We start from the raw sequence: 14,970 nt of genomic DNA, 5'->3' as shown, positions 1-14,970 counted from the left end.
TTGCAAAGCAGTCAACATTGATTAGGCACAGAACATTCTAGGAGTGCTCCTGGAAGACGAAAGGTGTCACTGTGAATTAGCACAAATATGCTCAGAACCTTGCTATCTTCATTGCAATCCATTAAGAGTATTTCTCTGAGATGGAAAGATAGGCCAAGATGAAGACTGAAGCTATTTCCTCTTATTACCTGAGATTTCTTTTTCTGTAGGAATGTGATAATGCACCTAAATATTGTGAAGTCTTGGGTCTATCTGCCACTTAATACAGCATTCAAACTGAATTCTGCATTAGATATTTTTAATCACACAACTGCTAGCATGTCTAATCTTTAATGATGGTATTTGTAAGGGAAAGATAACTCTGGAACAGATCTGGCAAAAAGTGAAGAAATGAAACAGTGCCTAAAAATAAAAAAAGATCATGTGCTTGAGAACAGAAGGAATGAAAATAATCAAATGGAGGAAAAAAATCCATTCTACTTTGATTGATAGGGGTTTTTAATCACACAAAGACACCTCTTCTGTGTTACTAAAATTCCAAATTATCAAAAAAAGTAACATTTTTGGTTCTCCTGGTGATTAGTTTTACGCCCTTCTTGATCTCAATTTTACATTTTCCAGTTCCTACATCGCTAGCCGAAACTGAAAAATCTGCATGAAAATGGTGACAGTTAAGACTCATATTTGCCAAAGTGATTTAACTTATTCTCATTAGTGATTCATGATATATTTTGATAAAGCTGAATTCTTTAAAGTGCTTCTCAGAACAAAAAGCTCTTAATCTGATTTTGGTCGTAAATTGTTATCTACTACTGCTATCATCCTCTCAGCTATGACTCCCATATTTTTGGTCATGTCTTTGAGGTGATTCTCATGAAGAAGCTTCTGGGTTAGGTATTTTTCTCTCCTGATCTTGCTCTCCGTGATTTTCGATACGTCTGGAATTGCATATGAAATGAAAAATTTCACAGAATAGATGATATGCTAAGGGAGAGAAGAAAAATGTCAATCACAAAGAGAAGTAGGGGAACACAGAGTTTCTTCCATTTATTTTTGCTAGTCATTATAGCAGTGTATCAGGACAAGGTGGTGGGCATTCATCATGTATACCCAATCTCTCCCAGCACAGCATGGCTCTGCCAAGGTGCTACATTTTGTTACTTCATAAATTTCAAGAATACTATTTGATATGTAGAACAGAATACATCTAATATCTAGAACACTCACCATGACACTGATGATGCTATGATATTTTTATGTGTGTTCCTTTCCTATCTTGTTCCCAGGCCTCTTCCCCAAAGGTAAACAAACACTAAACTATCTGTGTGAGTATATGTATATAATTTTCTTTTATTTTTGAATAGTTTAACAAGGTATGTATATATCCCCAAATAGTATCTTGTTTAGTTTTGCTTGCTTTAAGCTTTATAAAAACAGTATGATACTGTCAGTATGGTACAGTCTTTTGAAAATAGCTTTCTTTCCATTCAAAATTAGTTTCTAAGATTCATCAATGTTATTGTGCATAACTGTAATCCATTTTCACTTCTATACAATATTCCACTGTGCAAACACACTGTAATTTATTTGTTCCCCTATGAAAAGGAATTGGGTTTGTGTCGAGTTTTTGGATTAGAAACAATGATGGTAGGAACATTCTTGCACTTGGATTCTGGAGAATACCTGTGAGTTTCTCAAAAGCATGCACCTAGGGGTGGAACTGCTGAGACCCTCTGTTACATGAATGTTCAATTTTACAAGATCATACCAACTATACCAGCTGACACTCCCACCAGCAGTGTGTGATGATTTCAGTTGCTCTACATCCTTGTCTGCACTTGTTACCATCACTTTTTTTTTTAAACCAACATGGTGATTATGAAATGGACTTTCACTTTGGTCTTACTTTGCATTTCCCTGATGACTAATGAGCTTGAAAATCTTTTTATTTATTCACTGTTCAAAAATCCCTAACCTAGCAAGGAGATAATATAGAATAAACATAATTAAAAACACATAAATTACACATAGTGTTAAAAAGTGATAAGAGCTATGGGGAAAAAAGTGACATGAGCTAAGTAAAGCAGAGTAACAGTTATCATGAGTGTTATGGTGGGAGGTAAAATTTATATAGATATTATATAGATCAGTCTGGACATGCCTCATTGAGCAAAGATTTTAAGGAGGTGAGGAAATTAGCCATGCAGACATCAGGAAGAAAGACATTCTAGGCAAAGGGAACAGCCAACACAGTCCATCTGGTAGAAGCCTGAAGGGTGCATTCCAGGAAGGCTGGAGTGAAGTGACATCACGGAGGTAACAGAGCATGGCTAGATTGTGTTTGGCCTTGTATGTCATTATAAGGACTTGGGCTTTTACTCAGAGTGAGATGTGAAGACAATAGGGAGTCCAGTTAGGAGACTGTTGCCCTAATTTGGGCAAGAAATGATGGTGGCTCTAACTTGGGCGGCAGCAACAGAGCTGGTAAGAAGTGGTCAGATTTATGATACATTTTCAAAGGAAAACTCAACAGGACTGGATGTGGAATAAGTGGGGGAGAGAAAACAAGGGGGACTCCAAGAATTCTGGCCCAAGCAACTGTTGAGATGGAACTGCCATAATTGAGAGGGGGTAAAACTGTGGACAGAACAGATTTAGTGCATGGTAGGGAGAAGAACATTGAAAGTGGACTTAAGAAAATATGGGAATTTAGGGCAGTAGATCTGAGGTAACTGTTAGATATCCAAGCAGAAAGGTCAAGTATGCAGTTGGATTGATGGGTTGAGTTCAGAAGAGAGGTTTTCTGGGGATATCCATTAGTGAGTCACTGGCATATAGATAGCACTTAAAGTCTCCGGACTGCATGAGATCACCAATGCTGTGGGTAGAGAGAAAAGACAACCAAGGAATGAGCCATGGATCATTAAGAAGAGAAGGAAGGGACGGGCAAAGAAGTTAAGACAGGACTGCATAGAGAGGTAGGAAGAAAGGCAAAATATGTATTTCCCTGGGAGCCAAGTGAGGAAGAGTTTCAAGGAAGAGTGATCAGCTGTGTCAAATGTTTCTTGTAAGTCAGGTAGTGTGACAGTGGAGAATATTTTGAGCTGAGAGAGATATTAGTGAGTTCAAGTGATAGAATTACATAGTAAAGAGGCAAAAGTTGATGTAGGAAAGAGGTTTTTTCTCTTTTTTTTCCCATCCATTTCTGAGGTAGGTAATATTTACAGATATGAAGATTTTCTATGTTACACCACTCGTGCATTTCTGGTATAAAGCCAATGTGGCATGATGTCATCTTTTGAAAATAGATTGCTAGATTCAGTCACACATCTTAAAAAGATCTTTGCCTCTATGCATTGAGTAAGACTGACATAATTTCCCCTTCCCTTTCTAATCTTGTCTGATTTTAGGAACTAAAAGGGGTTGGAGAGTATTTCCTTTTCCTGATCTCTGGAGGAGTGTGTATAATATTGAAATGATCTGTTCTAGAAAGTTTGGTTTCACTCTCCTAGAAAGCGATATGGCTTGGTGTTTTCAATGGGGACAGATTTTTCAATTACTCAAAGTTCTGCTATAATTTGAGGTTTACAGTTACCTTCTTTAGCATTTTAAAGATATTAGACTCTTCTTTTCTGGCTTTCAGATTGATGTTAAAAAGTCTACTCTCAAGACACAGACTGGCTGAATAGATACAAAAACAGGACCCATATATATGCTGTCTACAAGAGACCTACCTCAGACCTAGGGACACATACAGACTGAAAGTGAGGGGATGGAAAAAGATATTCCATGCAAATGGAAATCAAAAGAAAGCTGGAGTAGCAATACTCATATCAGATAAAACACACTATAAATAAAGAATGTTACAAGAGACAAGGAAGGATACTACATAATGATCAAGGGATCAATCCAAGAAGAAGATATAACAATTGTAAATATATAGGCACCCAACAGAGAAGCACCTCATTATAAGGCAAATGCTAACAGCTATAAAAGAGGAAATCGACAGTAACACAATAATGGTGGGGGACATTAACACCTTAATGGCACCAATGGACAGATCATCCAGACAGAAAATTAATAAGGAAACACAAGCTTTAAATGACACAACAGACCAGATAGATTTAATTGATATTTATAGGACATTCCATCCGAAAACAGCAGATTACACTTTCTTCTGAAATGCACACGGAACATTCTCCAGGATAGATCACATCTTGGGTCACAAATCAAGCCTCGGTAAATTTAAGAAAATTGAAATCATACCAAGCATTTTTTCTGACCACAATTCTATGAGACTAGATATAAATTACAGGGAAAACCAAACAATGTAAAAAACACAAACACATGGAGGCTAAACAATACACTACTAAATAACCAGAAGATCACTGAAGAAATCAAAGAGGAAATAAAAAAATACCTAGAGACAAATGACAACGAAAACACGACAATCCAAAATGTATGGGATGCAGCAAAATCAGTTCTAAGAGGGAAATTTATAGCAATACAATCCTACCTCAAGAAACAAGAAAAATAAACAACGTAATGTTACACCTAAAGGAACTAGAGAAAGAAAAACAAAACCCAAAGTTAGTAGAAAGAAAGAAATCATAAAGATCAGAGCAGAAATAAATGAAATAGAAACAAAGAAAACAATGGCAAAGATCAGTAAAACTAAAAGCTGGTTCTTTAAGAAGATAAACAAAAGTGATAAACCTTTAGCCAGACTCATCAAGAGAAAAAGAGAGAGGACTCAAATCAATAAAATTAGAAATGAATAAGGAGAAGTTACAATGGACACCAGAGAAATACACAGTATCACAAGAGACTACTACAAGCAACTCTATGCCAATCAAATGGAAAACCTGGAAGAAATGGACAAATTCTTAGAAAGGTATAATCTTCCAAGATTGAACCAGCAAGAAATAGAAAATATGAACAGACCAATCACAACTAATGAAATTGAAACTGTGATTAAAAATCTTCCAACAAACAGAAGTCCGGGACCAGATGGCTTCACAGGTGAATTCTATCAAACATTTAGAGAAGATCTAACACCCAACCTTCTCAAAAAATTTCAGAGGAAGGAACACTCCCAAACTCACTCTATGAGGCCACCATCACCCTGATACCAAAACCAGACAGAGATACTACAAAAAAAGAAAATTACAGACCAATATCACTGATGACTATAGATGCAAAAATTCTCAACAAAATACTAGCAAACAGAATCCAACAACACATTAAAAGGATCATACAGCATGATCAAGTGGGATTTATCCCAGGGATGCAAGGATTCTTCAATATAGGCAAATCAATCAATGTGATACACCACATTAACAAATTAAAGAATAAAAACCATATGATCATCTCTATAGATGCAGAAAAAGCTTTGGACAAAATTCAACACTGATTTATGATAAAAACTCTCCAGAAAGTGGGCATAGAGGGAAACTACCTCAAGATAATAAAGGCCATATACGACAAACCCACAGCAAACATCATCCTCAATGGTGAAAAACTGAAACCACTTCCTCTAAGATCAGGAACAAGACAGGGATGTCCACTCTTGCCACCATTATTCAACACAGTTTTGGAAGTCCTAGCCGTGGTAATCAGAGAAGAAAAATAAAAGGAATACAACTTGGAAAAGAAGAAGTAAAACTGTCACTGTTTGCAGATGACATGATACTATACATAGAAAACCCTAAAGATACCACCAGAAAACTACTAGAACTAATCAATGAATTTGGTAAGGTTGCAGGATACAAAATTAATGCACAGAAATCTCTTGCATTCCTATACACTAACAATGAAAGATCAGGAAGAGAAATTAAGGAAACAATCCCATTAACCACTGCAACAAAAAGAATAAAATACCTAGGAATAAACCTACCTAAGGAGGTAAAAGACCTGTATGCAGAAAATTATAAGACCCTGATGAGAGAAATCAAAGATGACACAAAACAGACGGAGAGATATACCATGTTCTTGGATTGGAAGAATCAATATTGTGAAAGTGACTGTACTACCCAAAGCAATCTACAGATTGAATGCAATCCCTATCAAATTACCAATGGCAATTTTTACAGAACTAGAACAAAAAATCTTAAAATTTGTAGAGAGGAACAAAATACCCCAGAGAGCCAAAACAATCTTGAGAAAGAAAACGGAGCTGGAGAAATCAGGCTCCCTGACTTCAGACTATACTACAAAGCTACAGTAATCAAGACAATATGGCACTGGCACAAAAACAGAAACATAGATCAATGGAACAGGATTGAAAGCCCAGAGATAAACCTACGCACCTATGGTCAACTAATCTATGATAAAGGAGGCAAGGATATACAATGGAGAAAAGGCAGTCTTGGTGTTGGGAAAACTGGACAGCTACATGGAAAAGAATGAAATTAGAACACTCCCTAACACCATACATAAAAATAAACTCAAAATGGATTAAAGTCCTAAATGTAAGACCGGACACTATAAAACTCTTAGAGGAAAACATAGGAAGAACACTCTTTGACATAAATCACAGCAAGATCTTTTTTGACCCACCTCCTAGAGTAATGGAAATAAAAACAAAAATAAACACATGGGACCTAATGAAACTTAAAAGCTTTTGCACAGGAAAGGAAACTACAAACAAGACGAAAAGAGAACCCTCAGAATGGGAGAAAATATTTGCAAACGGATCAATGGACAAAGGATTAATCTCCAAAATATATAAACAGCACATGAAGCTCAATATCAAAAAAAAAAAAAAACAAACAACCTAACAAAAATTGGGCGGAAGACTTAAACAGAAATTTCTCCAGAGAAGACATGCAGATGGCCAAGAGGCACGTGAAAAGCTGCTCAACATCAGTAATTATTAGAGAAATGCAAATCAAAACTACAGTGAGGTATCACCTCACACTGGTTAGAATGGGCATCATCAGAAAATCTACAAACAACAAATGCTGGAGAGAGTGTGGAGAAAAGGGAACCCTCTTGCACTGTTGGTGGCAATGTTAACTGATAGAGCCACATGGAGAACAGTATGGAGATTCCTTTAAAAAACTAAAAATAGAACTACCATACGACCCAGCAATTCCACTACTGGGCGTATATACCCAGAGAAAGCCATAATTCAAAAAGACACATGCACCCCAATAGTCTTTGCAGCACTATTTACAATAGCCAGGTCATGGAAACAACCTAAATGTCCATTGACAGATGAATGGATAAAGAAGATGTGGTACATGTATAGAATGGAATATTACTCAGCCACAAAAAGGAATGAAATTGGGCCAGTTGCAGAGACATGGATGGACCTAGAGACTGTCATAGAGAGTGAAGTAAGGCAGAAAGAGTAAAACAAATATCGTATATTAACGCATATATGTGGAATCTAGAAAAATGGTACAGATGAACCAGTTTGCAAGGCAGAAATAGAGACACAGATGTAGAGAACAAACACATGGATTGGGATTGAAATATATACAGTAATATGTACAAAATAGATAACTAATAAGAACATGCTGTATAGCACAGGGAACTGTACTTCACTTTGCTGTACTGGAGAAACTAACACAAGATTGTGAAACAACTATACAACAATTAAAAACAAACATCTACTCTCATTCTAATCTTAATTTTCTTTGTCAGTCATCTGTCTTTTTTCTCAGGTTACTTTTAAGATCTTATATTCAGTGTGCTGCATTTTCCTTACAGTGCATGTAAATATTGACTTCTTTGTTATCTATTCTGCTTGATATTTGTTTTGCTTTCTTCTTTGTGAACAGATGTCTGTCACTTATGCTGCAAAAATTTTATCCACTGACTCTTCAGATTTGCATCTCCTCAGTTATCCATTTTTTTCTTCTATGATTTTTTGGGGAAGTTAGTCCTTCTCATTCTGTCTTCCATATCTAACCTCTTTTTAAAAAAATTTTTCCATTTTCTTCTCTCTTTGTGATGTGCTAGTGGTAATTTTTTCAGATTTGTCTCCCAGTTCACTAATTCTCTCTTCAGATTTGCCTAAACTTCTGTTTTATCCAGATGTTAATGTCTTCATTTCAACAACTATTTTTATTTCTAAAAGTTCTTTTTAATTATTTTTCAAAATTGCCTTATAATTTTTTTACAGTTTCTTATTGTTTGTTCATTTTTTGGCTCTGTCATTTACTTGTTTAAATATTTTCATATATGGTTAATTTATATTCCTTATCTGATAATTCAAACTCTTAAAAGTTATTGATGGAGCTTCCCTGGTGGTGCAGTGGCTGAGAGTCTGCCTGCTGATGCAGGGGACACGGGTTCGTGCCCTGGTCCAGGAAGATCCCACATGCCGCGGAGCGGCTGGGCCCGTGAGCCATGGCTGCTGAGCCTGCGCCTCCGGAGCCTGTGCTCCGCAACGGAAGAGGCCACAACAGTGAGAGGCCCGTGTACCGCAAAAAGAAAAAAAAAAAAAAGAAAAAAAGTTATTGATGGTCCAATTCAGGTTTTTATTTTTTAATTTTTTTGGCTAAATCTCATTCTTGGTTTTTCGTTCTATTTTTTTTTAATTTCCCCTTTGTCATTGTTGATCTTTGATAGCTCATATTTGCTTATCTCAATCTGGAAAAAAACTGGGGTCTAAATTAAGGATACTTTCATTCAGAGAAGATATGCATTTCCCTCTGCTTGGAGACATATTTAGCCTTTTGTGGGGTCCCTGGCTGAATCCAAGAGTCTCAAGTTCAGCTTTTCTACTGCACTGCTGACCCAAGGCTTGGTCTCCTTGGGCTTTTAGGTGGAGACACTAATAACAGCACTTGTTCTCAGAGCAGTCCTGAACTTCAGACGTGCTCACTGCTCTATTTCAGGCAATCATGGTGTTTTCCTCTTTGTATATTCTCTTTCCTTCTAGTAAGCACAAAACTGCAAAGGAAATTATGTTTTTAACTGATTCTAAATGTTCTGTAGTGAGATGGCCCCTCACAGCATCTAGTCCACCATGATATCAAAAGAAATCAAAACACTTTGGCAACTACATATTTGAATATAAACTAGTGACTTGCTGATATATCAGATACTGTACTTCAGGAATCTACTTATGATGGTGGACTAATGATGAACTATTTTCTTCTGTTAATTTTTGGTAACTACTTAAAAAAATACTAGAAAAATTATCAAAGCCAGGTAGCCTGTCCCACTTTTTTCTTGCTAACAAATTTTGATTCTACTTAGAGCAAACCAAACACCTCCTGTCTAAGCCTACTTAGCTGCTATGAGGAGCCATTTGCTGTAGTTCTAGCCAATGAGATGCAGGTGACAGTCTGCTCTGGGGGCTTCTGGCAAAGCATTTTCTTTCCTAACAAATAGGAAAAGATTTGGCTAGCATCACCCTTCTCCTTCCTCCTGCCTAGAACATAAATGTGTTACCTGGAGTTGCAGTAGTCATATTACAACCACAGAGTGACATGCAATGAGAGAAAACCTAGAGAATCAGATACAGTCCTTACATCAGTGAGCTGGTGTTGATTCAGGAGCACCCACCTACTCCTAGTGAAATTTGTTATGTAAGAAAAATCAACTCCTATTTGTTTAAGCCACTATCGATGGGCTTTCTGTTTCTTGCAGCTAAATATAATCCTAACTGACCACACCAATGAAGTAACTTTCAAATCTTTGGAATTAAGTAGTAGTTATTCACTCAGTGTAAGAAGTAAAGTTGGTTAGATCAATTTCAAATTTATAGCTGCCTTAGTAATTTTTCATAGCTGGTAAATTTCAGGGATGTAAAAAACTATAGTAAGAAGGTATACTGTGAAAATTCAATTAAAATAATACAAATAAAAATATTATAGCAATAAAAGTTTCTCCAGGGAAAATATGATATCTTATTTGTCTTGAATAAGCCCCTTCATAGCCTAATATGGAGCCCAGTGCCCCAAATAAAAAGGCCTTCAATTAATACTGAACTGAAAGGAATTGAATTCCCCTAGCACACAACATGCCTTTAACTTTTAAAGGAGTTAACCAAATTTATTTATTTAAAAAAATAAATTTATTTATTTTTGGCTGCATTGGGCTTTCGTTGCTGTGCGCAGGCTTTCTCTAGTTGTGATGAGTGGGGGCCACTCTTCGCTGTGGTGCACGGGCTTCTCATTGCGGTGGCTTCTCCCGTTGCAGAGCATGGGCTCTAGACACATGGGCTTCAGTAGTTGTGGCTCGCGGGCTCCAGAACTCAGGCTCAGTAGTTGTGGCGCATAGGCTTAGTTGCTCCGCGGCATGTGGGATCTTCCCAGACCAGGGATCGAACCCATGTCCCCTGCATTGGCAGGTGGATTCTTAACCACTGCACCACCAGGGAAGCCCAACCAACTTCATTTAATTACTGTTCTCAGGTCAAATTTTATTAATAAATGTTATAAAATAATTATTAGCAAGAGATAACATACTGTACCTTTTAAGTCAGAAGAGGCAACACAAAGCCTGCAAATGTACTGCTTCATAAACTATTTCAGAGTATACTTTTCTTACCTCCATGACAATGATAAAAGCCAGCTTGGCTGCGATCACATGCCAATAATAAATGTTGTGTTTATACTCTTGTGGGTGTCCAGGAGGGTACCGGAAATCACGATACCTGGAAATGAGATGGAGACATTTCAGGAGATAATTCTTTTTGATCAAATGCTGTAAACAAGGGCCCATTAAAAAAGGTCATACTTCATGCAACACTTTTAAATTGGACATCATATAAATTTTCTCTAAGAGTGTTTACTTGTTTGTTTGTTTTATGGCCACGCCACATGGCATGGCTTGCGGGAATCTCAGTTCCCTGACCAGGGACTGAACCCGGGACCACGGAAGTGACAGCCTGGAATCCTGACTACTAGGCCAGCAGGGAACTCCCAAGTTTCTCCAAGAGTTTAATTTGATGACAAAACCCTGAAATAACTACTCCAGTAATACTTCATTTAACTTACAAGAGGAAGATGATGGTAATGATGGATTCCATCTTTGTAAAAAAGAACAAAAATATCTTAAATTTTATCCCTGCTTCCTCAAAAGAGTATAACTAAAACAAGTTAGCATATTTTCAGAAACATGCTTATAAATTTATTTATATAATGGTGTCATCAGGGTTCACTCAGCTATGAGGCTATCTCTCTCTACAGAGAATACTAACCTACTTTTTATAATTTTCTTACTTAATTTCCTTGTTGTCAGATATCATATGCTACTGTTGTTAGTGTATTTCCCTCAGGTAGCACATCTCTCATTTTCTGCCTGTAACCTATTAGGCCTAGTTTAATTACTCTTTAGAACTATGTAAAGTAAGAGTAACCAGATTCAATGAGGGATTCTGAAGAGGCTTTACTATGTGTAACTTGGAAACATTTATCTGGGGCTTATCTCTGGTTTCTTGGTTGTGTTGTTGAGAATGTGAATCAGAGAAGGCTTTGAGGAGTTGAACTAAATGAATTTTAAAGCCTCCTTTAGGTTTAAGACTTTGATTGAAAAAAAACACACACGCACAACTCTACGACATGCAGTCAACAAACTTTTCAGTTAGTAACTTAGTTGACAAAACTAAGTGTGCACTGTCGACAGTTGATCTTACTAGTCATTAATATTAGTGCAGAGAGCTTTGGAACACTTTTAGAGAACACTGCTAGGCCAGGGTGAGGTATTTACATTTTTGTCTGTGTTGCTTTGTTAAGTGATGGTACATACTAGTTTGTCATCACTCAGTATCGTCAGGTTGTGCTTGAATAACACATTAGTCATAACAACTGAATTATCTTGCTTTTTGGAACTCTTAGAGTTTCTTCAGTTCTAAGATATAGGACTTTCCCCCTGGATCAGTCTTCCTGTAATCATTTGAAACTCTCATTTAAAAACCTTTCCTTATGGTTTGGCTTGAAAGTTCTAACCCTGGTCTGTATTAACTTTTATATCCCATCCTTTTTAAAGTCTGATTGAAAAGAAAGCTAGGAAAAAAACATCTTTAGCAATTTTATTTAAATGATACCAAATAGAATTATATTACAATAAAAGTCCTTTAAAAGATGAAGTGCATTTTTAAACACTTATTAGCTGAACTTGCCTGCACGTGGTATAGTCACCAAGCTCAGTGTACGGATTTTCCTTGCTTTTGCTTTTAAAGTCGGCAACGTTGAAGTAGGAGAGAGTGTTGTTGATGTATCCCTCCATGGTGTAGTGTGGGTGGTCCCCATAGGGCGGGACGGAGAAGGACCAGTAATACACCAGGCGGGGGATCATGTCTGATGTGAAAGCAATGATCATGGCCTATGTTGGGAAGAAAACAGTAAAGGGGGTATTAATTGAGAGCCTTTATAGCTAAGGTTAACCGACATGCCAGAATTACATTTTCATCAGTTGATTTTTTTTTAAATTAAAGACTCAGAAACCTTAATTCTTTCCTGTCAAATGGATATAGGTAGTGAGTATCCTAAAGTCTTTGAGCAGCTGCTTTAAAGTAAAATAGTTCCTTTGCTTTTGGTCTTTAAGGGAATGTCCAGAAGTCTACCTGCAGTTCAAAAGCAAAGGCCTGATAGTTGCCTATTATGTGTCTTAAGTACAGTAAGAATAATTGTAGACTAGGGTATTGTGGACAACTCAAGAGCTGCTTGCATATGTTATTTGTAAATTATATTTTTAAAAATTAGAATATAATGAAATTCAATCAACCTTGGAGCACTATTTGATATAATTTAATCTTTTATGATTTAGAAGTCCCTTTTGTATGCATCATACTAAGGTCAATATTATGAAAATAGGTTGGCTTTATATGATTCCTTTGTAGATAAATAATTGGGAGAAAGCTACTTTTTTTATCACTTACCTCTTAAAAATAGAATACTAACTGCATAATATCTATTTTCCTTCAAATTCATACTTTTTCCCTTTAGTATCTTGACTTGTTTAGACAAGTCAAACCATAGCCTGATTTAAACTCTCAGTATATACTTATGTCTGTTGCTTTATTAGACAGCAAGAGCTCTGTTACTTTAATAAAATGTAGTAACAAGAAATTGTACTGGGATTGTTCTATTCATACAGTCAAGCAATGATATCTATTTTGTTAGACCTAGTGTCTAAGCCTCTAAACTTCCAAAAGGTTAAATAGATAAGAGTTAAAAACACTGTAAATTATCAAATAACACAAAGACAGTTTAGTGTGTTCCCAGATTAAATAAATAAATATGGGTCAGTCTTAAACCAGAGTCTATGCCAGGCAGACATTTATTAGGATCTAAAGCTACTATGAATTACATGAATTTTCTCCAAAATTCTTTAATTTGGGCTTTAATCTCTCAATGTGTAAAACTGGTTTGAAGGAAGGAGAAAGTAAAGAATATTCTTCAATCCAAATTCTATGTGAATAAACAAAGGTAAGTGTTTCAGTCATTTACTGAAGCAGAAGAAAAGACATGTTTTTTGCACAACACGATTTTAATAGTATTCATCTGAACATATGATTTAGACACAGTGAGACCACAGGCCAATAAACAAGGTCTCAGGTAAAGCAAGAAAAACAACTGAGGGGCTTTTCTACTTCAAAACTCCCCCCCCCCCCCACTAGAACCAGCTTTGTCATTTCCTCTGACGTGGAGTCTCTCTGGGTGTGTGTAGGCTTGCCTGTCGGTGGTGGTAGTGGTGGTGGTGAAAGACAAGAATATTTTACTCTTCCTAGATTTCAATAGATTAAAATTTCCTGTTATCATTTAACTCAACTTTAGCTTTTTATAGAATCACCTGCAGATGTGCTTCAAGAAGCTACAAAAATTCCAACAAGGAAGATAATTCTATTGACTTCTGACAAGATACTTTTTCCTCCTGAATTGAGCTGCTTTGAGACACACTGCAAGAGTACAAATAAATGCAGTGTGCTTCATTTCCCATGCTGTCCCAAACACAATTTTCCATTTATATCAAAATAAATTAAAATAGGTCTTCAATAGCAGATGCTCTGGCATGATACAACAATGTCAATTCAGCTTATTTATTGAACCAGCAGCTTTAGAATGAATAATTTTATACCAGACTCCTGCCTGATGCCCTTTCATATCCCTGGTGGCTGTTCTCTTCTTCCTGCTTCCTAAAAGTTCTCCTATTATGGGAAGCTAGCTATTGTTGTGCACATGAGATTGGGAAGGCACAAATTAGGTATGTGAGGGGATAATATACATGTTTCATTCTTACAGAATTATACGCAAACGTGAAGAGGAGCTGCATCTTGGAAGCTGTAACAAATTTTAATATGGAAAAAAGGATTGTCCATAGTTTAATAGATGATCGAATAAGCAATTTTTCTAGGGTATAATAAAACAATGCCCGAGTTATAAGAAAAAACATCTACTGGGTGAGAACAGTAGCACCAATTAGTGGGCATGTGTGTGCCTGTGTGTGCACATGTCTTAGAGACACAGCCAATACTCCATCTGCGCTAACGGCGTGGAGCCATGCTAGGGGCACGAGGAAAAGGTGCCTCATACGATCAGACCAGGACGCTTGAGTAATGGGGAGTAGAAGTCAATTGAATTTTCTGGTTTGCTGAAGGTCAAACAAAAATGCTTTTAGTTTCAAACCTTGTTGCTAAAAATTTCAAGCACACAAGTCCACGTTCCTGCCTGGCTTCGTGTCATATAGCATATTGAACATGACAGATTCATACTTTATGACTATGGAGCTTGAAAGGCCTCGCTGTCATATTTCTGAACATCAGCCAACGTTTCGCAGCGCAGTGGATGCTGAAGGTGGGGACTAGCTGGGTGTGTGGAAACTGACATAATCTAGCGGTTGTTTTGTGTGTTATTTGCCAACTTTCTCCAAAAAGGAGGGACAGCATGCAATCCAGATAAATTGAGGGTTCTTGGGGGGGTGACAGCTGGGTTCCAGATAACTTGTCTTATTGTGTAAAACTGTGACCATGGTCCAGACAGTGACACACTGTAAAATTCTTGTGCCTCT

General features: G+C 36.9%; 1 protein-coding gene across 1 annotated transcript in view; it reads right to left on the bottom strand.

Moving 5' to 3' along the window:
* Nucleotides 1-777: 777 nt before the first annotated feature.
* Nucleotides 778-14,970, bottom strand: part of ANO6 (anoctamin 6) — a gene marked incomplete at both ends in the record, with an annotated part of 210,594 nt that continues 196,401 nt past the window's right edge. Inside the window, 3 exons of the mRNA XM_079715964.1 lie at nt 778-984; nt 10,510-10,615; nt 12,083-12,285. Of these exons, the coding sequence (XP_079572090.1) occupies nt 778-984; nt 10,510-10,615; nt 12,083-12,285 (516 nt within the window). The remainder of the gene's footprint in view (nt 985-10,509; nt 10,616-12,082; nt 12,286-14,970) is intronic.

This window comes from Hyperoodon ampullatus, assembly GCF_949752795.1.
Source record: "Hyperoodon ampullatus genome assembly, chromosome: 11".
Lineage (NCBI taxonomy): Eukaryota > Metazoa > Chordata > Mammalia > Artiodactyla > Ziphiidae > Hyperoodon > Hyperoodon ampullatus.
This window is presented reverse-complemented; position numbering and strand designations above follow the sequence as displayed.